Source organism: Onychomys torridus, chromosome X, assembly GCF_903995425.1.
Source record: "Onychomys torridus chromosome X, mOncTor1.1, whole genome shotgun sequence".
Lineage (NCBI taxonomy): Eukaryota > Metazoa > Chordata > Mammalia > Rodentia > Cricetidae > Onychomys > Onychomys torridus.
In genome coordinates this window covers 121,869,033-121,894,099 of record NC_050466.1, presented here as the reverse complement: position 1 = coordinate 121,894,099, position 25,067 = coordinate 121,869,033, and the positions used below count along the sequence as shown (strand labels likewise).

Sequence of the window (25,067 nt, the reverse complement as noted above, 5' to 3'; positions counted from 1 at the left end):
TCCTCCTCCCCTTCATTCCTTCTTCCTTTCTACTCTCTTCTTTTCCTCTCCTCTCTCCCTCATTTTTGAGACAGGATCTCACTGAATAGTTCAGGCTGACTCTAAACTTATGATTCTCCTGCCTCAGCCTTGCAAGTGTTGGAAGTATAGCCATGTATCACTGCCACTAGGGTTTTATGCTAACTTTATAAAGTGTGCTTATTTTATTTTGTATGTGTTTTGAGATGGGGATCTCACTTTATTTCTTATATTGCCCTCAAATTCTCCATTCTTGAGCCTCAGCTTCCTGAGCAGTTCTGATATCAGGGGTGTATCATATAAGTATGGCTGCTTCCTGTTAAAAAGTCTGTTCAGAGCCACATATTGACATGATGGTCCACATGCTTTTTGAAGAGATTTACCATGAGTAACCTTGGTAAATATTTTAAACTCAGCAATGGGGTACTCACATTTCACACAGTGCTAGTTCCTACTGTACACTTGCAAAGAAAGTTTTGAGAATAGGACAATTTAATTAGATACTGTTTGTATTTTAAAAATAGGAGGAGAGTCAATAGCAGAATATGGTTGTGCGCAGCCAAAGAAACCCAGAGCGCCCTGATCTTGAAGCTTGAATAAAAAGGAAGTCAGTTTCTGTTTGTTTGTTTCAGACTAGGTTTAATCTCCAGTCTTCACCAGAAAGCTGCATTAATTTATTTTTATAAGATCAAAGGACTTATAAAAGTATAAGAACATTCAGGGGAGGCTAATAAGATTGTTTTAGCTTGAAAAAGAAATGTGCTCGGCTGAACCCTTAGCAATGCCTAGGGCATATTACAAAAGACAGCAAATAGAGTGCTGGTGGAATTTTAAAAAATTGGTACTGCTGAAAGGCTTCTTCACCTGAGTTTCCTATAGTCAGAGAAAGAAGCAGCTCGATTTCCTAACAATGTTAGTAAACCGCCATGTTTCAGGTGTATATAACTCTTCTTTTAAGCCAGGTTTTATTGCTTTCTTTCTATGGTTCTGAATTCTGCTTAAATCGGATTGCACTAATTTTCTTATAGACAATTCTTGCCCATGATAAACAAAAAAATACCATATTCATTTGCTTACAGCTCTTTCTCTGAAATAATAATCCTCTCTCACAGGCCCTCTAGCTAAGTCTGGGGTAAATAAATACATATACCCACCACAGTATAGATGACTGGGTTCTGAAGTCTACTTCTTCACAGCTTTAGAAAACCATTTACTTTTTTGTTACTATTTTGTTATTTGTTTAATTTTGTTTAAATTAATTTTTGTTTAATGTTCATTGCCTGCAGGTATGTCTGTGTGAAGGCAACAGATCCTCTGTAACTGGAATTACAGACAGCTGTGAGCTGCAATATAGGCGATGGGAATTGAACCTGGGTACTCTGGAAGAGCAGCCAATGCTCTTAATCACTGAGCCATCTTTCCAGCCCCTGAAAACCATTTCCTTTTAAAGTGTCATTTTTTTTTTAATTCCCAGAAGTACCTTCCCTTACACAGTTGATAAAGTAGACGATTTGGTTTCCTGAAGAACTCATGAGGACACCTTTCAAGGGAAATCTTAAGTTTTGGTAAGAATTCTTCTGCTGTGGAATTTTTCCTGGGAAGCATTTCACATGGATTCATCCCTTCGGTAGACTCAGATCTTCATGCACACAGCAGGGCCAGAGACCCCTTCTGTTAGATTCACCAGCTTACAATTTGCTATCGTCTAATGGTACAAATGGATCAGTTTTACAGTTTCATGGAAACACATACAGCAATTGTCCAGAGATAATGAATCCAACTGAGACATTTTAAATAACCCCAAAATAAAAATGTTATTTTAATGTCGACAGAGGTAAAGGCACAGCATATTAAAAAGCAGTTACACAATGCATGCTGAAGAAACTAATAAAGCTATGAAAACCTGAAAATAGAAATCCTTTCATTAGTTCCTGGCCTTGGAACAAATTAAAAAATATTGACTAAGAATAAAATAATTTCAGTTGTCTTGGGCTAGGAAACTTAATGTAAACTTGTAAGACTTAATTTCTTTGCCAGATCATACACGAATTCTAGATGGGGAATACAATTTTAAATCAAGCGAAAACATTAATTCTCTTAGGGCATCAGTCATTACTTACCAAAATTTGCCATCTGTATTGTCTGGTTGCCAGCCTCTGGAGCATTGTAAATCACAACAGCATCAGCATTCTTTCTACCCGCTGTTCGAATTTTCTCAGAAAATGTGCAATTTCCTCTTTCTATTAGCGCGATCCAGGGCTTATCGGTGTTAGTAAATTCGGTGTTGTAGTCGCAAGCTTGGTAGTTACTGTTGTTCTTAGGGATGCCCACCACTCCCATAGCATTAGCCACTGGTGAGGCTAATCCGTAGACACCACACTCACATGTTTCTGTCTTTGTATAGTTGCTGGTTTCGTTGAAGTAAGTCACAGTCACATAGGCATTCATTGAAAACGATGCTGTGCTTTGAAGTAAAAAGGTAAAGATTGCCAGGCAATGAAAAAAACTGTTCTTAGTCTTCCAGTTCATTTCTTGTTCATTTGGTCATAAAAACTTAAGAAGATGTCTGCAGATATTTCCAACTATCAGTCACCATTGTCCACTATTGTCCCTTCTAAACAGAAGTTTGAAATTTCAGTTGCAGGCAGGTAACTGATCTCACCTCTAGCAACATAAGCTCTGAATACATCAGCTCTTTTTCACTTTATCTACATCCCCTTCTGCTTGTCCCTCCTCCAACCGTACACAAGCGCACGCACGCACGAGCGCACACACACACACACACACACACACACACACACACACACATACACACACACCCTTTAACCAGACTTAGTAATTAACACTATCAATTTTACTCTACATATCATCAGGATAGGATGACTTCCTGCAGTGAATTTTTCCCTTCTTACTGTTCCAGCTAATGCACTTTGATAAACACGGAGTGGATTGGAATGAGGAACTGGACTCTTGGGAATCCCACGTGACAAGTCTGAAAGTCACCTCTCCTGGAATATTTAAAACACAAAACTGGTTTTCCAAACCCTGCTGAAATATGCTATCAACAGTTGAGCTGGGAACAAGTTAAAATACCTAATTTTAATTGCTATGGCTCTAGTAGAAAGGATTTTATTACCTTTTCCTCTCCAATTTTGTGAATTATTTTCTAAGGAGGTTCCCCAAGGAATAGCCTCTCTTACCTCATTTACTCGTTAGAAGTAAACATACTTTAGTAGTTCACAATCTCTTTGAGTACAGTGCCTTGCCCATGGTAGACAATCAAATATTTGTTCATTGTTATCTAAAGGCTTCTGAGTTCCATTATTTCTCCTCAGGTTTTATACTCTGTAAAGGAGTGTTCAAGCCTTCATTTTAAACACTGAGAGCTTTTACATTTCCCCCAAATGTATAGACAGCTTTATTTCACTGCCTTCGTTTCAAGCAAGGTTTTAAATTGGGATTACACCAGACACTGGCAGCAGTTGCACACATATTGCCAGAACGTCAAAGGGTCTGGGAAATTTTCTGGGATAGGGAGATTACAATGTGTGCTAAGGGCTGCTGAAGGAATAGATGAGCAGGCAAGACAAACAAATATCAGGAGTCTCATTGGGCCAAGAGTTAGCAATCCATACAAACAGGTATCAGGCTGTTGGAGGAAGCAGAAAGCTACCAGGTCAAAAGGAAACTAGTTACACTGGCTGTCCAAAGTCCAAGCCAAGTAGTCAGAAGGATGGGGGGGGGTGGATCCGGCAAACAGCCCAACAGAAAATAGAAAATACTGTTGATGGACAGGAGTAATGGAAGTGCTTCTTTTTGTCTTTTCTTGTATGTCTAAGATACTAATGTTGTAAACATTCATAATAAAATTAATAACTACAATTGAATTGAAAAATGTCAAGGTCTCATGTCTTATGTTCTATTCAAGTAAACACAAACTCTTCAGTTTTTCTTTGAACACTATGATTTCGGTGTCTTAAATACAACAGAAATGATAAGACTGAAAAGTTATTACTATTAATATGTCATTGTCCCAAGCTAATTTTCTGATGGCCAATTGTTAGTGGTAAATTTCACATCAACATTCAATATGCAACATTATGAAGTTCCAAAAAGTTAATTTCAACTTTTCTATCAGGAAAGCTCATGAAATCATTTAACCGCAGATTCATGACAAGCTAGTGAAATATGATAGAACTCAGGTTCCAGTGATCCTAAAATACTCCTTTCAACCCACGTTTTGCTTCTGGACAAGTCACATCATTATGTGCCTTCAAAACAACAGCTCTCCCATAACATTTTGTGGCAGTGCTGCTGTACTGAGGACAATGTCACTAAACTCTTAGGTTAAATCAATCTGGAGGTTGAAATGCATGACTTTATATCTTATCAGAACTATATAACTTATATATGAGAGCTTTTATGTTTTCCTTTTTATGGTTTTTACAGTCACAACTTTGATAATTTTAAATTTCTCTTAAAGCTTTTTGGTTAAGATTCATGGAATAAATATACTTAATTTTCACTTTAACTTTTAAAGTAATTTGTGGGGGGAAGCATCAGTAGTTTCAACACTTGTTTAGTGTTTTTATAGTTTTGTTTGTGGAATACCTAGAATAGAATCTTTTAGAAAGTTACTAGAATGATGATTCAGAGCTCCCTTACTCCAGCATCCTGCATCAGGACCTGAGAGGGTATAGAGGAAGAAAAAAATTGATTTTATTTTACTTTGCTCTGTGGTGCTGGGAATTAAGCCCAGGGCCCAGTATATGCCAAACACTCACTGGGCTATACTTCTAGTGCATTGAATTAACACTTCCAGGTAATTCCTATGTATAGAGCCTTGTGTTTCATCTCCAGGACCACACAGAATCCAGTATGGTGGTCCATTTTCTGTAATCCCAGCACTTGGGAGGCAGAGGCTGGAAGATCAAAGTTCAAGGTCATTCTTGACTATGTGTTGAATTTGAGGCCTACTTAACATACATGAGACCTTGCTTTGCATGACACTTTGATGCTTATTTGTATTAAGCATGACATTAAGTATTTATGATGTATACAACACACTACACTTTTCACAAATGCCAATTCTGCAACTAATGTCACATTTTTGTGCAAATACAAATCTGGGATCCTTTGTCTTCACTTGTACACAAAAGCAGGTTGAACGAAGATCTACCTATAATACTTTAAAAATAGTTAACAAGATAAACTTAAGATAATGAAAGTTACATGAAGTTGAGAGGGAAACATGTGAGGAAGGCAATAAGAAGCTTTAATGATAAAAGTACACTGTATATGTGTATGAAACTTTCAAAGAATAAGAAATATTATTTTTAAAAATAGCAAAGTAGTGTTGTGTCATTACCTGCACAAGACTGGGCCTGTCAATACTTCATGTGTTGGGGCATTAGTTTCTACCCTTTCCCAGTAGTTGGGCACTGAGAAGTATCCCATATTCCAGTAGAAAGCCTCCCATCCATGCTCATAGGAACAACCTTAATTCAGTGTGTCACATCCAAAATAAGATGTGAAAGTTAAAGGGGGACTTCTTAGAAAGGAGGGCTTCAATAGAAGAGGTAGAAAGGGTGAGAGTCAATCATATGGTTGAGAATTACTAAAAAGTAGTATATATATATCTGAAACTAGAAAAAAAGTATTTGTTTGATATTTTTACCAAAATTATGTATGTATATACATATGTATATATATATTACTGCAATAAAACCAAGTTGTATTAAGCGATTTTAATGCTTATTTTTGGTTATAGTAAGCTACTACAGCTGGTATTTTAATACTTGTAAGATGTTCTTAACAGAAAACCACATTTTTAGAAACATATAGCTATAATTAAAAGACCTTTTCAGTGTTCTAGTAATCATACAAAACAAGCCAAAGTACTTGTAGAACTTGATGGGTCCATCAGTTTGCAAATGTTATAGATAAGGAAACCAAGGTCAACTTGTTTAAGATTTCCTCAAGCTACCATAAAGGATTTAGGAACAGAGTGGTGGTTGGATTTAAAGATGTGTGTGTGTGTGTGTGTGTGTGTGTGTGTGTGTGTGTGTGTGTGTGAGAGAGAGAGAGAGAGAGAGAGAGAGAGAGAGAGAGAGAGAGAGAGAAAGAGAGAGAGAGAGAGAATGAGAATGAATATAAAGGCAAGTAAAAAGTTCAGGCTAGAGGTAGTATCAATATATAAATGGCATAGGATTTTTGTCAAGTGTTTTTTTTTTGTGTAGACTTGACACAAACTCAAATATAATCTTAAGTCAATAAAACCATCACATAATCCCCAAATCTCATTTTTACCTATTTTCAAACATTTTCTCCTAAATGTGTTGTACTAAAAACAGCCATCACTGAAACAAGGCAGTCTAGTTGATTATGTGTAGAGAGCTGCATGCCGCACCCTAAAGATGGTGCTGGCTTCTGCCTTCCACTTTCCCGATGGTGAGCGCTCTCGGTAGTAAACAACTCCATATTCAGCTTGGCTTTAGGATCTGGCTTGCTTCCGTATACCTGGACCTCTCTGCGATGCCCATGTGGCAGTGTAGGGTTGGCTACCCAGAGGCTATTAGGGCTGAGGGAGGGCTCCCCCCCAGGGTCAGAAGATTGTTCAAGGTTCCTGAATAAACTGCTGAAAGAAGAGCTCGGTGTTGCATCTTCTTTGCTGGTTGAGGTGGTCGCGACAAGTGGTGGCCTGTACGGGGAACTTCATTACTTTCAACGAGGGCTCAGAACTTTCAGCAGTCAGGGTGGTGCACCGGTAAATCCCAGGTAAATTGGGAACCCGCGACAAAAGCGGGGTTAAAGGAATTCCCAGGTGAATTGGGAACCCGCGACAAAAGCGGGGAGGTTTTTGCTCTTCTCTGTAGACAAAGACAGAGCGGGAACCAAGGGCTAGTTGATAGACGAGCCGAAAGTGAAAGATTGTCTAAAAGATTGAGAAGTTTTAGACATGGGCGCTTCTTCTTCGCACCCAATTTTCCTGGCTCTTAATGAGCTATTGTAGTCAAAGAAATTAAAGATAAAAAGGAGTACCCTACAGAGATTTTTGCAGGAATGTGATACCATTGCACCCTAGTTCACAGTCTCTGGGAGTCTCTCGGTGTCCTCTTGGGAGAAGTTGGGCAGGGATTTAGACTTTGCCGCTGAGCAAGGGACATTGAAAAGTGGAGTCAGACCACTATGGAAGCTAGTGAGAAGCTGCCTTGAGGACCAGAGGTGTTCTGAAGCAGTGGAGAATGGTCAAGCAGCCTTGGAGATGCTTCAGGAGGAGAGATCTGAAAAGATTAATAGTGAAAAGGGGTCTAAGAAAGGGGGAGAGGAAAAGATAAAAAGGCTGTATCCTGCTTTGCCAGATTTAAAGAACTTGGAAGGTTCTGAATCAGAGGATTTAGAATCCATCATTGAACAGATAGATAAGAAAACAATTAGAAAGAAAAGGAAAGAAAGAGAAAAACCTGATAAGGGAATTTCCCTGTCTACATGTTGTTCTGTGCCAACTGCCCCTCGGCCATATGGGAATGGCGCTTCCGGAAGCTCTTTCAGCCAGGATGTGTGGAGGACAGTTAGAACTGAATTAAACTTAGCATGCCTGGTGTTTCAAGATCCTCAGGGACAGCAGTATTACGAGCCTTTGGATTTTAAGGTGATAAAATCCTTAGCTGAGTCCGTGCAGACATACGGAATCACAGCCTCTTTCACAGTAGCCCAAGTGGAGGCCTTAAACAGGCATTGCATGATGCCTAAGGACTGGAGCGGACTTGCACGAGCATGCTTGAGCCCAGGCCAATACTTAGATTGAAAGGCTTTCCTGATAGAGTTTGCTAACGAAGAGGCTGCGGCCAATAAGAGCAAATTGATACCCTTTGGCAGATTGCCCAGCTCGGCTGTCAATGGAAATATGCTGGGTTGTGTGTGACTAGTATCCAGTATAAAAACTTTACCCATGCTGCAAATCTGTCTAAACAGTTGTCCAGTTATCTTTTAGGCAATTGGATGGGAGAATTCGACAACCTGATGGACCAGCTAAGAGTGGCTATGGTTACAGTGAATTCAACCTGGGTGGATGCTAGACTGGCAAGGGATCTACATGGATCTCTAATGCCATGAATCATCTCAAGGAGTGGGCGGGCTTGGGAGCCTTAGCAGGCCTTTTGGTGCTGGTCTCCCTGGCTTGCCTATGGTGCATCTGCAGAGTCAGGGCCTCTCAACAGCTTAATACAGCCATGATCATACAAGCCTTTACTGCCATAGAGGCAGGACAGTCCCTCAGGCCTGGCTGGCCACCCTTAAAGATTATTGATGTACAGGATGTGAGGCTGGTGCACTGCACTCGGCACACATGCCGTGATCAAGTCCCGAGAAGAGCATGTCTGATTGCACGTGGGTTGATACCCCAGTTTCCACCTCTGCCAAAAAGGGTATCGGGTAGGTCAAGTGTTCTCTGGGTAGATGACACCTGGACAAACACCAGTACAATGTCCTAAATTATTTCCGCAGAGATCAGACCTCTACTCTTGCCTGCTTGTTTATAATAAGAAAGGGGGAGCTGTAGAGAGCTGCGTGCCACACCCTAGAGATGGCGCTGGCTTCCGCCTTCCACCTTCCCGATGGTGAGCACTCTCGGTAGTAAACAACGCCATATTCGGCTTGGCTTTAGGATCTGGCTTGCTTCCGCGATGCCCACGTGGCAGTTTAGGGTTGGCTACCCAGAGGCTATTAGGGCTGAGGGAGGGCTCCCCCCGGGGTCAGAAGATTGTTCAAGGTTCCTGAATAAACTGCTGAGAGAAGAGCTTGGTGTTGCGTCTTCTTTGCTGGTCGAGGTGGTCGCGACAGATATGCATTTCACTTCTCATTGGTTTACCTACATTATCTTTAGTACTCATGCTTATGAGAGAAAGAACAAAATACTCAATGCACCTGAAAGACAACCAGTGAAACAGCAAACTACAAATCACAAAATGACTTTAGAAAAATAAACATTAAAAAAAGAGACAACCTAATGATGGTAGAATGTCTTTGCCAACTACACAGCTAACAAAAGATTGATATTCAAGATAAATAATTTCAAGTTAAACACCAAAAAATACCAAATCAACCAACCCACATGACTGAATGATCTGAATAGATAGTTCTTAAAATAAGAAACAGAAATGGTAAATTAATACTTAAAATTGCTGACCAACCATAGCCATTAAGAAAATTTTAATTAAAAATACTGTGAGATGTCATTTCTTCCAGCCACACTGGTTACCATCAAGAAGAGAGATGGCGTCAGGTGTTGGTGGTGCACACCTTTATTCCCAGCACTCGGGAGGCAGAGGCAGGTGGATCTCTGTGAGTTCGAGGCCAGCCTGGTCTACAGAGCGAGATCTAGGACAGTCTCCAAAGCTACACAGAGAAACCTTGTCTCGAAAAAAAAAAAGAGAGAGAGAGAGAGAGATGGCAATGAATATTGGCATGAACATGAAAAAAAAAGGAAACCTTATTTACTATTGGTAAGAATATAATACTTGTGCAGCCCATATGGAAATCCATATAGAGCCTTCCCAAAGCAATAAAACAGAACAATCATGACCAAGACATAGACCACTCTAGGGCATATACCCAAAGTATTTTAAGTCCACAAACCAAAAGCTACTTTGTATTGTGACTGTGACTCCAGTCTAGGGAATCTGGTATTCTTTTCTGGACTCTACAGATACAGGTGCCCTTACTAACATGTGCCCATACCTCTCCCCATCACCACACAATTAATAAATATAATAAATTAAATATATATTTGTCAGAGAACGTGTTTTCAAATTACCTCTTCACTATCTTACCCAAATTGTTATGATGATGATGATGATGTTGAGAAATCTGGACTTTATTTTTTTATTAAGAGCTTTTTCTATTCATTTTACATACCAACCCCAGATTCCCCTGTAATCCCTCCTCCTGCCCCCCAGCCTTCCCCCCAACCCAACCCCCACTCCCACCTCCTCCAAGGCAAGGTCTCCCATGGGGAGTCAGCAGAGCCTGGCACATTCAGTTGAGGCAGGTACAAGCCCCTCCTCCCTGCACCAAGGCTGTGCAAAGTGTCTTACCATAGGCACTAGGTTCCAAAAACCCAGCTCATGCACCAGGGACAGGTCCCGATCCCACTGCCTGGGGGCTCCCTAAACAGTTCAAGCTAAACAACTGTCCCACTTATCCAGGGGGGCTAGTCCAGTACCATGCAGGCTCCTCAGCTATTGGTCCACAGTTCATGTGTTTCCACTAGTTTGGCTAGTTGTCTCTGTACTTTTTCCAGTCATGGTTACCCAAATATTTTAATGTCTACCTCTCATGTGTTATTCAAAATTAGAAATTCTAGTGAAAAATTATGGTCCTTAAGTACACAGCATTTTGTCATTTACCAACTGATGTGTTTCTTGGAAGATGGCCTCACACTAGCGTATTTGAAATTAATATTCTTCTGATGGTTGTTTGCTACTTTCCTTTGGAAACACCATAGTAAATATGTACCTTCTGCAACAACCAAAAGTATGGACACAGATGTTTAATTCTGAATTTGGACAGATACATTAGTAGAATATAAATTTCAAAAATATTTATGCTATTTTATGTGTACGAGTGTTTACCTACATATATTTAAGTGTACTGCATGCATGATTAGTACCTAAAGAGGTCAGAAGGATGGGGGTCAGTTGCTCTGGAACTGGAGTTATAGATGGTTGTGAATCAACATGTAAGTCCTGGGAAACAAACCCAGGTCATCTTGCAAAAGCAACAAGTGCTTTTAACCTCAGAGCCAACTAACTATCCAGCCCTAGCCCCTGGCATATAAATTTCTAGGAGGAGTTGTTTTTAAAACTCCAAAAACTTAAGAATATTTATTTTTCATTCAATATAAGAACAGAAATCATGTCTCTTTAGCGTTTTTATATCTTTGTTACTTTCAATTAACAGCTATTTCAATTCCTCCTTATGGATGTGGTTCTAAAATCAAATTGCCCTTTAAAAATTGTAATAAGTTAATCTCAATTCCCAAATTCAACCTGAAAAACAAGTTTTCAAACCTGCATGGGAAAATCACCTTGGATCACTTACAAGCAAATATACAGCCCTTCAATATAGAAAACACACATGAACTATGTTCAAAATGAAACAAGAGACCAAAAAAGTTACTGCATTTTAACTTCTTTAATACCACTCTGAAACTAGTAATACAAGGATTCACATTTTTAATTAACCATTCAATACAGTTATAAAGAAGACTGAACACATTTATGAACAAAATACAGTATGCCTTTAAGTTTGTAGGCTGCCTACCACATTAAAACTGTATAGCACACATCACAAAATTACAGGGTAAAAGGAAATCTTGTGAGTTTATATCTCAACTACAATCAGATTCATCTTGATATAGAAATATTTAATCTCATTTGATAGTTTAGCTCATTAATTTAGTCACATGGGTGTCAGACACAAGTCCTTACAAAGGTAGAGTGACCGTTTACCTTTAAAACATAGTATGGTAGAGAAACAGACTGAAACAAATTCCCTTAGTTACTATCCTTTTACTTTCAATACAAGCACTTCAGATATTAATGTGAGATGAAATTTCACTGTCTAAAATCACATCACATATACTGAAATTATAAATTAACACAGTAGGAATGTAGATATACTGTAGCCTCTGGCTTTAATATTATACACTGTTCAAAATACTTAAAACTGCAAGGCATTGGAAATCACAATAAAAGGTTGAAAAATTTTATGACAACTTAATTCAACATACTCATTTTATAGCAAATGTAGAGATGGGGGCAAGTGGATCATTACAATCTCTGTGTGGATTTCTGGACATGATAACAACTACCTTGCTTATAATAAATTTGGCGATCACTTTAGGAGAATGATCATTCAGTTTTTGAAATTGTAAAGCAAGATTTATTTCCATATGTGAATAAAATCAGGAAGATGTTAAATTGTGTTAGCCAAGATGCACTGTACCGAGATGCTGGAATAAAAATACACTTTGCAAAGGGAACAGTAAAAGATAAATGGTTACAAATTAAGATAATAGTCACATACAAGTGAAGTAACTTCTGACATAAAACTGTTTTGATGTTTTTTTTCAATAATGAATTTAATATGAAGTGAGAGTACCAAATACAAGATGAACTGAAAACCACTTAACTTTAGAGGTCATGTAATATTCTGATGAAAATACCAAGAAAATAACAGATTCTCTTTAAAGCAGTATTCTATATATACCCTGTAATTATTTTGTTTGCTAATCTTTAAGGAGCCTATTCTGGAGTATAAATTCTCTGCAAACAGACTTCCACTTTATTGTTACCCAAATTACAGATATCCAAGATACAGATGATGTGGACTCTATCCATTTCAGCTGCTGCTTTTACAATATCACCTAGAAATGAAAAACAGATGGTAAGTATTGTAAAATAGTTAAATATTTACTTGGATTTATAATCACACAAACTGATGATCGACTTGGATTTATAATCACACAAACTGATGATCTATTTCTTACAATATTAATGATGTCTCTAATCTTCTTTTAATTCATCATATGCATTTACCAAACTTCTCCAGACAGAAAGCACATCTATCAATAGATGCAGTCAATAATGCTCTTACATTCATTTCCTAGAATATTTGGTTTTCTTTCTTTATCCTTTTCTTTTTTATTGAGTAAAACAAATCTACATATTTTCAAGGTCACAAACAAATATCTTAGATTTTAAAGAAGTACAGTGATTAGTTATTTTATATGTGCAATTAATTACTATTAATTATTCAATCTATCTTTTTATCCTATTTTATCTGTAGGGAATATAAGTTGGAGTGATACATTATTTCTTGTCCAGTGTAAATAAAAACAAACTTGTCTTCCATCTCTTTACCTTAACAACTCTAGAAGTCACTTTCTCCTGCTGGATGAGTAACAAGAAAGAAACAAGCTAGGTTCATGAGAAGGGAGTTGCTGACTGATTGCATTACACTTGAGCAAGAAAGAAACTGTAATTGTGTTCACCCACTGTGACTTTAGGGCTGCTTTTTATAACTATAGCACAGTTCAACCTACTGTATAATACAGTACAGTAATTCTTGTCTCTAAAATCAATATGGGAAACCCTCATTACACAGAGAATAAAGTGTTTTCTAAATATGTGAAAATTCTTCTGTATTACACTACAGTTATGAACTGCTGTTCAATGCTGCTGTCCAATGGATACATTAACATAATAATTTCATGTATATATATGTATATATATATAACATGTATATATGTATATCCTCCTACTTCATGATTAAAATGATACCAAGAAGGCTTTAATATTAGTGAGATTTGTTAAATGGTTTATGATAAATGGCTAATCATTTGTAAAATATAAAGCTAGATCCCCATCTCACCCTCCACATGAATTAATTCTAAATGGATTAAAAATTAAACTGTAAAAACGAAGCCACATTGATGATGGCTCATAGCTGAATTATTTACAATATCCAAAGTTATAAATAAGCTAAATTTCTATAAATTTAACAGATGAATGGATAAACAAAACGTGATACATAAAATACAATGAGAAATCATTCAGCCATAAAAAGAAAGGAAATTCTGATACATATTCTAACATGGATGAATCCTGACAATGTTATGCTACGTTAAACAATCCAAAAACAACAGGGCAAATATTGTATGAATTCATTTGAATGAAATTAACAGAAAAATTCATAGAGAAAAGTGGAATGGTTACCAAGGGGTTGGGAGAAGAGGAAATGAGAATTACTGCCTAACTTAAGTTTCTGGCATTTGATCACAATAAAAATATATGTGTGAGGAAAAAGAAAACTATAAAAATATCACCAAAACAATGATTTGGGTGTACGTAAATACATGTGCATGTATGTGCATGTGTGTGTGTAGGCTAGAGGTCAGCCTTAGGTGTCATTCATTTAGAGACAAAATGTCTTGTGAGGATCTCTCACTGGGGCAAGGTACTTGCTAAACATTTACCCTGGCTGGCCTCCAAGCACCCGGGGATCTGCCTATCTCTGCCTCTGTCACCAAACTTAGATTTGACCTGGATTCTGGGGTTCTGAACTCAGGGCCTCATGCTTGTACAGCAAGCACTTTACTGACTGAGCTGTCTCCCTGGGACAAGAGTGAATTTTTATAGTTTTAAACTAGAGATGCTATTGAATATGACATAAAATGAGGAGCCAGAAATGAATCATGATATAGTTGAGCACTTAAGAATAAAATTACTTAAATACCAAGGCATGCCTCCCTCTCAATCAATGTCAAACTGGGTAAAAGTATTTTTAATATTTTTAATTTTAATTTTTCAATGTGAAAAGACAACCCACAACTTAATAATAAGATAAATAATATTTGTAGAAAAATGTAAAAAATGCTAGCAGTGAAGTTTTTAGAAAAGACAAAAGTAAACGCACAAATGACTTAATTACACATGTGAAGCTCTTAGAATCATGGCTAATATACAGAAAACACTTATACATTAGTATTTTCTATTTAAGAAGATCCTTCTATTATAAAATTAAATTATTAATTATGTCACAGAAGTCTTGGAAAAGGAACCAGTCTTAAACACTCTTCAATAGGGGACCATTAAAACAAATTTTGTTACAGTCACACAGTAGAATATTTTGTTGTTTCTGAAAAGAATGAGGTAGCTCTAAGGCTCACAAGGAATTTCAAGCTCTAAGATACTAGAGAAATATTGGGCTAGAGAGATGGCTCAGTGGACAGAAGCGCTTGCTGTCAAATCTGATGACCTGTGTTTCATCCCTGGAATCCACAAGGTGAAAGGAGAGAGAACTAACTGGCCTCCACCTACATGCCATGCGATAAGCCCCATACAAATAAATAAACATAACAAAAATAATTAAGAAACATAAAACAAAATGTTACTTTTGGCCTAAGGGTTGGCAAAATATCAACAAAACCATACCTAGATGTCACAAGGGTGTAAGTGAAATATCACCCGTGTTTGGGAGCCAGTATGGAAGAAAATTTTACAATATTCACTACCATTTTCAATGGATATATTTTTTGAGTCACTGACTTCTAGAAATTGATGTTATAGTTGCATTTGTATAAGTATACAAAATTTCATTTCTACACACATATACACATACATACATAATACATGCATACTCAGTGTAGTATTAATTGGTAACAGAAAAATCATTTGAAAACTATTTATTTAGACAAATTGCTAGCACTGGATGACCTAAAATTTGCTATGTAGAAATGCTTGCCTCAAACCCACAGAATTCCTCTGTCCTTAGCTTTGTGAGTTTTGGTGTAAAATACATTAGCCAACATGCCTGGCCTGGTTGGAATTAGTCTTAAACACTCTTCAATAGGGGAATCATTAAAGCCAATTTTGGTACAGCCACACAGTAGAATGTTTTATTGTTTCTGAAAAAATGAAGCAGCTCTTGCTATACAGGTATGAACATTGTCCAAGGTGTACTTTGGGGTGGGAGGAGGGGGGAAGGGAGGTGCTGGTTATAAAACTATGTCTACAGACTTCAACTTATATGCATTTATTTGATAGAAAATTGTAATTAATAAACATATTGTAAATAAATGAGACAGGCTGGACCTGAGAAGACAAGAAGGGGAATTTTCACTTTTACACAGGATTTTTCTGCAACTGTTAGAAAATTTAAATTATTCATGTGAGTAGATTTTGTGACTAAAAAGAGAGTAGCTTATGGTGTTTAAAAGATGACCCACGAGCTTTACCCCATGAGCCACTGTTTGATATCTCCAAGCCTATTTTGATCTTGTGTTCTAGAATTGTAAAAGGAATAGAAAAGTTTGGGATCAGGCAAACTTTCAGATTCAAATCCTAGCTCTGGTGAGGCACTGAATTTCAGTGTAGTTACCTAGAAATAGAAGGTAGCAGTGTTCACTTTGACAGGCTCTACATGAAGCTTAGCTGAAAGGCCAAGCACACTGATCAGCACAGAATTACATCAACACTATCATTAATACTGCTGTATCATAAAAAATGCGACATTTCACTCACAGTGAATCACTTTGCTTTTAGTTACCCCTTCACTTTTCTCCTCTAGTGATCTGTGTCCTTCATGTCCAAATATTAACTACTTAGCAGACTGGTACCAGGTATTTTTCACGTGACCATGCTAATGATGACTGGAAGTATACTGGCACTAGCAATGAGCAGATAAGTGGGAACTCTGACCTACAATTGTATATCAATAACTGTATGTGCATATACCAGCAAGCATGTAACAGAGTCGATATGATATGAAAGAAGAATATGAATAGTTAGTAAGGAGATTTAGAACCACTGAAAGCCCAAGAGGTTGTGATATAGGAAATGATATTGCAAGCTAAAATAGGAAAAAATCCTGAATCTCATAAATTTAGATACTCAAACTCAGTTTGCACAACCAGGAGTGTCAAGTAACATCATCATCAGGTAAAGTTCATAAGACATGCTCCAAATCAACAGAGATTCTAGAGTTTCATCAGCTTGGAGAGACCCACCAGCACCTTGTAAAAAATGGCTTTCTTAAATGCTCTTTCAAATACATTATCTTGCTGAGCTCATTGAAAATGACTAGAAGCTTTACCACATGCTCAAGAAACAGAAACGACACCAGAATGAACAAGACAATTGCAGAGTTAAGTTTATAAGTATAGAATGGAAAACTTGGTATTGTATGAAGCAACATAAATAGCTGAAAAGTTTCACTATTGGGATCACATATAGTCTTAGCAGCCTGAAGGAGTAGAATGGGTAGCACTTGAATAACCAAACATTTATGAGAAACCAATTATACTGTGGTACATTACTAACATATTATAATTTGGGCAATTATACAGCAAAAGTATAAAGGACAAGAGGGAAGATTTACACTACTTCATGTACATACCCTGTCAGTCTGATGAAGTAATTACAAGCATAAAATGTTCTTTATGGCTCACTGGAATGGAAACAAGCTATATAATTTATTTAAGAGACTTACTCACATTTAATTCTTATGGGGTACACTTAGCAAATGAGTTAAGGCTACAGTAGTTTAAATAATAAAAATTCTACCATTGAGAAAAGGTTAGGATCATTTATAGTATTTTTTCTGAACAAAAGAACAGTCACCTGCAACTGACTTGGGATCTGGCACTCTTTCATTGCCAGGTGCTTCTGGTGGGTACACACAACTGTAATTCATGCTGGTAAAAAATGTGTCTATTTGAGATGTTTGGACATCTTCTGGAGAATACATAGGTAGGAATGCAACATCAATTGCAGTCTCATGGTTCAAACCTGTGAGTGAAAGATCACACATTTATTAAATGTTTAGTAGCTTAGCATAGTTTGCTACTTTCAGTTTCCTGATTTCATCCTAATGTGTACCTAATACTTTGAGACCTGGAAAAACCTGCACGTTGGGAACTAAACTCAAATTGATTTTGATAGGCTACACCTTCTCACCAAGGTTGTCTAACAATCAAAAGACCCATTACCATATCTTAGCTCTATACATTTTATCTCTGTATTAAGTTAACCATTAAAAAGCAGGATTTATGGGTTATAAAATAACATGTTAAAATATACTCATTTGTGAGATTTATTTATATATGCCTCATTGTTATAGGTGATTATGTATATTATAAGGTTAAAGTAGGAATCAAGTATCTCAAACATACTTTGATACCTTTGCAAATCAAAACTAGTTGAAGGTAAAAGCTCATTTGTAATTGTGTTAATAGTATAATAACTTTACATGGTATATTTAGACTTCAATTTTGTTTGAATTAAAAAATATTCTAATATTGAATATTTGTTTTCTCCAAAACAAAAATGGTCAAGAGCCAGGAAACCTGATTTTGTTTTTGTTTTTGTTTTTTTAGAGATAGGGTTTCTCTGTGTAGCTTTTGTGCCTTTCCTGGATCTCATTCTGTAGACCAGGCAGGCTGGCCTCGAACTCACAAAGATCCGCCTGCCTCTGCCTCCCGAGTGCTGGGATTAAAGGCGTGCGCCACGACCGCCTGGGGGGAAATCTGATTTTTCATCATGGCCTGCTTTCTGCCCAACCTGAGTGTGAGACTCGAAGCCATATTAGTTCTCTTTAGCTCTAAAACTGAATATGCAATCAAATAAAAGAATGTCCTTTCTCCACACAGGAAAGCTCAGGTAAAATTACTGCCAAATGTTAGTAAATTGGTTATCTTTATGGACCTACTGACATCTATGTTCTATCTTTCCTTTAAAATTCATAAATGCCTCATCTTTCAACTCTAAACCATCCTTGAAAACAGGTAAGATAACATTTATATAAAAATACCACACTTCTAACATCGATTCAATCTGGTGAGCAGAATGACAAATTTGTGTTCCTTATACCCTAGTCTTGCTTTTATCTGACTCATAGCCAAAGCTAATAAAAAGTGACAATTACATATGAGTCAGCTGAGACATACAGTCAATATGTTTTAATCAATCTGTAGCATGCTAAAGGAAGAAAAACATTCAGTCTTGTGTTTCTTTATGACTCTTTATTTCTATGGTAACTTTATGTGACGTATGGGAAATCTTAGCTTGAGTTTTGTTTCCTAGATATGAAACTAAGTTAGATAAAATACCTGACGAGTTCAAGCACCATGTTCTAGTGAAGACCATTTGAAAGTTAGATCTCTCATTATCCATGGATATTTATACCTTGTACTGCAAGTATGCATATTTACATGTGAGGAAACAGGAAAGAAGAGGCAGAAGGTAATAATGGTGGAAAATAGCACTGGTAAAAGTTAGGGCCATTAGCACTAATACTCTATATGAAATTGATCAACAAACAATAGTTGTATAGTTGACTATTGTCAACAAACAACAGTCGTGGGTAAAGGAAAGCTCCATTAGTTCCCATTCTCATCTCCCCCAAATTTTCCAAGGACTTGCTGGTGTTGAGAAGCCAGCAATCTTGAGCTTTATTTCAGAATTAGTGCTCTCCTCATTTAGTTTGAGTCAAACAGAAATTCCCCTTTGGACTTAAGTATAGGAGAGGTGCTTATATTTTTTAAGTCTAACCTCTAACTATATTTAATAAATATATAAAATTACAAATAGATAATCAGATAAATATAAATACAAGTAAATACATTAAAGTAATAGTATTCAAGAATAATAGAAGAGAAGTTCACTGACCTAGGATGGTTACTTCAAAATGTCCAATGCTTTGTGCACTCTGAAATTCATCAAGTCTGGGGGGCCTTCCTTCTGGGGGTACGTATTTTGCAGGTTGAGAATTATACTGCTGGGCAAGAAACTTTCCGTGCTCCAAAACAAATTTCCGTGGAATACTTTCAGGATAAACATGGCTGTAATGTAGGTGGTCTCTCAAGCTAAACTTCTTATTTCTCCACAGCTGACTCTCCCATCTAACATTTCCTAGTCTTCTGGACTTCCCTGTGGTACTACCACTTGAATTTTCTCGACCTGTTCAAAATACAATGAGATAGGCACAATGGACCCATAAACTAGCTAAATCAATGCATTCACTACATTAAAGAATTACAGATTAATGAGGAAGAGTTCAGCAGCTTTAACATGTAAATTGAGTATCTAAAAATTAATTCTTATTAAAGTTAGGGAAGAGGAGTCTGGAGTGATGGCTCAGTGGCTAAGAGCACTTATTCTTTCAGAGGACCTGGGTTCAATTCCCAGCACTCCCACAGTGTCTCATAACTGTCCATAACTCCAGTTCCATGGGATCCAGTACCCTCTTCTGATCTATGCAAGCACCAGGCACATATGTGGTGCAATGACATACATGCAGGCAAAATACCCATATACATAAAATTAATAAATCTTTTTAAAATGTGCAAAAGTTTTGAAAAGAGTTCATAAAGAATTAAATTTGCTTTCTAAATAAATTTTCCTCCAAAATAATGAGTGATGCAGTTTTCTCATTTGTTGGAATTATGGAGATTTATAATTATCTTCTTTTTTTTTTTTCGAGACAGAGTTTCTCTGTATAGTTTCAGAGCCTGTCCCAGAACTCACTCTGTAGACCAGGTTGGCCTTGAACTCACAGAGATCCACCTGGCTCTGCTTCCTGAGTGCTGGGATTAAAGGCATGCACTACCACAGCCCAGCCCTCCACCTTGCTTTTTGAGACAGGCTCTTTAATTGAACCTGAAAGTTACTGATTGTCTAGACTGGCAGGCCAGCAACCTGCTTAGCAGTGAAATTCCAGGTATGTGCTTCTTTGCTTGTCTTTTTAAGTGGGTGCTAGGGATCTGAGCTCAGCTTGTCAGACTTGCAGGGCAAGTGCTTTGTTGAATGAGCCATTTCCCTTGGCCCTTATTTGTTTGCTCTTAAGAAATCAATTTATTATCTGTGTACAATGCAACTGGTATGTTTAGTTTCTAAAGCAGAATATAAGTTATCCCTTACACAGTATGACATTTGTTCAACAATTATTGTGTACCTATTATACATCAGACATTGTGCTAAGGAATTTGGCACAACAAATATTTTGATTGAATAACACACCTTTGGGAGTAAAGACACATTCATGCTAAAATCAGAACAAAAATAGATTTAAAAATAAAACTCTTATGTTGTCAGTTCTACTGGCTAAGACAAGCTATGAGCAACTGCACTTTGAAGTTAACCAAGTTGACAAGTTGCTTATTTGCAATTGTTTGTGTCCTGCTCTTGATTCCTGTCCTAGCATGAAAAACCTTGATGGGACAAAGCAACAAGGCTTCATCATGGTTCATATACCACCCTTGGTATTTCAGATTTTATTCTATATCTATATCCATAAACCAACCACAGTGCTTGGTTTCTTAAGAGTGGCTGGAAATTTATCAAATAATGTTGCATGTTAAAGGATAGCATCATAAGGGAAGATATAGAAATTGAGCACATAATTCTATTCATCAGGCATCTAAAACACTGTAGTGCCATGAGTTATTTTAAATTCAAAATCAAGCTGATGAATGTTCCTATGATGATGATTGATAATAAAAGGGATAAACAAATAACCCACACATGAAAAGAAAGGACTATACTCCAATGCAAGAAAGCAGGCTTAAACAGAAGATTGAGAACTGATTTTATTTTTTTAATTTCCTATAAATAAATCTCATTTATATAGCAAATAAAAGTACTTGGGACCGCAGAAAGTAGCTGAGCATAGTGGCACAAGCCTATTATTTTAGCATTTCACAAACTGAAAGGCAAAGGCATAAGAATTGTGATGTTGAGACAGAGGTGAGCTGTTAGTGAGACATTGTATAAAAGAAAAAGACAAACAGCAGCTAGCAACAAGTAACTATTCAATGATCCAATCCGTAGTGAAAATTCCCACACCATGAACAAGTCATACAGTATTTTAATCTTTTAAAAATAAACATTTATCTTACCTTATGGAAAAAAATTACATTATTGAGATTGTCAGGACTAAGTCATGAACACACACACACACACTCACACACACACACACACACACACAGTATTAGAGACTATAAGGGTATATACATGTTTTATGAAAATTTCCCCTAAAACTATGCTTTATAGTTTTATCTTAGTAACTTCAGATTATAATTTCCTACTTTAATTATATATTCTTAACAAATGAATATGAACTAAGTACAGCAACACTGGCATTTACAGGTTGTGAATAACTACCTGTCCAAGGAAATTGGAAAAGAAGACAAAATATATTCAGACTTCAGGATTTTCCAAAATTGTGGTAAGGAATCATAAACTAGAATTCTTTTGTATTTAGATGGAACACTACTAGACTTACCATATAAAATACACATTTGTTTATTTTGTGAAAAATGGAAAGACATGCCACTAAATAAATTAATTGTATGTAATTTCAGTCCTGAGGATCTGATGCAGATATACATGCAGGCAAAACACCCATACACATAAAATAAAAATAATTAAAAAATAATCATCCATGGTGAGACTAATGGAATAGAAGAAAAGGAACATGTATGAAAATTACAGTTCTTTAAATATGTATTCTTTGGTATACTTTGTAGCCAGTTTTCCTGGTCCCATCCAGCTTGCAGCCACTCAGACCCAAATAAACACACAGACACTTATATTAATTAAAGCTCTTTGGCCTAATGGCTCAGGCTTCTTGCTAGCTAGCTCTCACACCCAAATTAACCCATAATTCTTACTTATGTTTAGCCACGTGGTTTGGTACCTTTTATCAGTTCTGTCTTCACATCTTACTTCTCATGGCAGCAGTGGCTGGCAGCATCTCCTGACTCTGCCTTCCATTTCCCAGAATTCTCCTCTCTGCTTATCCCACCTATACTATACTTCTTGCCTGGCTACTGTCCAATCAGCGTTTTATTTATCAATCAATCAGAGCAACACATTCACAGCATACAGAAAGACATCCCCAGCAATAGTTGACTTTGGAACTATGTCGATAATTAACCAAATTATAAAATAAGTATTATTTAAATATATTTAAAGTAATCAATCCCTAGTAGGAAAATAAAAGAAGTGAACTTAAATATCTACCCAGTTTATAACAGAACCACACAGAAAAGAATATTACAAGCTATCAATTTATAATAGTGGGGTATACCATAAAAACAAAAGGAATTGCAAAGAAACAGAACATTTTTCTGAGCCTCTTAAATTTAAGGTCGGTATTATGCTTTTGATATGGCTCCAAAAGGCTCAAGTGTTGAAGGCTTGCTTTGCTACCTACTGGTGGTTCTATTTACTGAGAGATGATTAAATAATGAGGACTCAGATAGAACCAATGGATCTATCCCTTGGTGGCTTTTCAGATATGCATACCCTTGATGGCCTGGGAAGTTTCATGGGTGTTCTTAAAGTAAACACAAAGATTTGTGGTTCTTAATTTGAGTGATTTTATAGGGGTTTCTGACTCTAGAGAGCAGGAAACAATTTTCACAGGTCACCCGAGGCTGCTTACAGAAAGAGGAAGAGAAGAGTCCAAATTCTTGCAGTGGAATAGGTTTCCTTTCTTTTAATCTTGTATGTGAAAATTATTTGATTCAAACTGGAAGTATAAATGTGAAATAATATTTTGTCTTGACATTACCTAAATAAATACCTAATAACCAATAAGGTAAGTAAGCACCTTTTCTAGTTCTGCCTTCTGCAAATGCTGAGAAATAACAACTAGATAAGTATATATTCAAATCTATAATGCCTTGACTGTAATTGCTAACTACTACAGCTCTGTGGAAAAATGGCTGATTGCTTGTCTGGGGAAATAATGTTCAAGATGAGTCTATAAACATGCTGTAAAGACCAACAGCAAAATTTTGACACCCCCCACTACTATCAAACATCATTACAGTCATATGAACAGCATAAGCATAAATGAAGCATTTCTGACCCACCAAATTAGGCAGACTGTCACTAGTAATGATAGTGATAACTTAACACCAAAGGAAGCAAAACTGAACCAAAGCAACAGCAACAAATCTACGTCACAACTGGTCAATTCTGGAGGATACCTGGGATCTGACTCATTATTTTGAAAACTGGCAAAGAAAAACAGAAAGTACATTTTTCTTCTTAAGGAAATGAAGTACATGTCTACATAATCAAGTAAGCAAGGAACTTTCTCCTCATGGAGCTGTTTTTCTTCTCAGGCAATGAATAAAGAAAGCATATAAAATTATATGAACATTTGGAACTATGCATTTGTCAGCAGCAGCTGACATCAAGAAACAAGGAAACTTTATAACCCTCTAGAAAATTGTAGAGAAGTGTGTTAAAGCTATGCTCCTGCCTCCCCCCATTGGTAACAAGGAACAAAGGAAAAAAACAGACTGCTTCTCCCTTTCATGGTCAGCCCTAATCACATATACATGAGAAGCACTAAAGAACTCAGCAGGTTTTTTTTTTTTTTTGTGTGTGTGTGTATGTGTGTGTGTGTGTACATAATTAAATAGTATGAGTTTGTGGGTAGGGCACTTGAGAAGTTGGAGTACCCATGTATGAAACTCCAAAAATGTTAATTAAATAAAGAAAACATTTGATTATAAAGGTTAAGCAGAAATTGTCAAAAGTGACTGGGCGAGAAACCTGGACAACAAGGGTTCAGAGTAATCAAGTGAACACTTGGTCTGGATACAGACAACTTGAAAACAACAGTAAGCTTTCTGGGAGTTAACTTGGCTTTGCTCTGCCCCTCCCTAGGTATAGCAGGATTCTTGAAGAAGGAAGCCAGGGTTAATTTTGTGGGGTCCTGGTCCTGGACACCTTCCTCACAAATTATGTAGCTTTCTTCTTTTGGTTTTCCTTAGGTTGTGCATGGGGAATTGGGTCTGTGAGCCCAGAAGTGTGTGTGGAGGCCGAAGGTCAACTTCAGCTAGCTTCCTCTTTTCTGCTCCACCTTAGTTTTATTTTATTTTATTAACTTTTTTTCACACAGGCTATTTTAATACTATTCTTCACCTCCCCCAACTCCTCCCAGAACACCTATCTACCTAACTTCAGTTTTCACTCTCAAACAATAAAAACCATCAAAACCATGAAAAGCAAGAAAAAAAAGCCCTGATAATCAGTGTTTTAATTTCTACCTTACTTTTTGAGACAGGATCTCTCAGCAAACCTGGTCTATTTATAGCTGGTCTGGTTGGTCAGTGAGCTCAGGGTACCTACCCATCTCGTTCTGCCCTGTCCCACCACTGGGTTTATTGTTGCGCACCACCAGGCCTTGCTTTTTACTCCTCCACACCCACCTTCGAGATCAAAACTCAGGTCACCATGCTTGAACAAGCACTTTACTCACTGGGCCATTTCCCAGACCAATTTAGAGTTCTTCTAACCTGCCAGCGCATACCTGAAGTACAATACGAGGTCCTGACCTCTGGCTCATGTAACTTACTTAAGGCTGAAAAAGCAGTTGGTAGACCTGGAAAACACTGTGAAGTAGACAAAGCACCTGCAGAAATCTGGAGCAAGAGATTGAAACTGACATTAAAAAGTCAGTTGTCTAAG

At 37.1% G+C, this 25,067-nt stretch overlaps 2 protein-coding genes across 2 annotated transcripts in view; both read right to left on the bottom strand.

Annotated features, from left to right (window-relative positions):
* The window catches only part of Rnf128 (ring finger protein 128), a 104,565-nt gene extending 102,018 nt beyond the window's left edge, over positions 1 to 2,547 (bottom strand). Inside the window, exon 1 of the mRNA XM_036175467.1 lies at positions 2,139 to 2,547. Within this exon, the coding sequence (XP_036031360.1) occupies positions 2,139 to 2,547 (409 nt within the window). The remainder of the gene's footprint in view (positions 1 to 2,138) is intronic.
* Positions 2,548 to 11,228: 8,681 nt separating this feature from the next.
* Radx (RPA1 related single stranded DNA binding protein, X-linked) overlaps positions 11,229 to 25,067 on the bottom strand; it is a 66,966-nt gene continuing 53,127 nt past the window's right edge. Inside the window, exons 12-14 of the mRNA XM_036174998.1 lie at positions 19,248 to 19,538; positions 17,202 to 17,369; positions 11,229 to 12,445 (exon numbers count right to left, since the gene is read on the bottom strand). Coding sequence (XP_036030891.1) covers positions 12,324 to 12,445; positions 17,202 to 17,369; positions 19,248 to 19,538 — 581 coding nt within the window. The 3' untranslated portion in view covers positions 11,229 to 12,323. The remainder of the gene's footprint in view (positions 12,446 to 17,201; positions 17,370 to 19,247; positions 19,539 to 25,067) is intronic.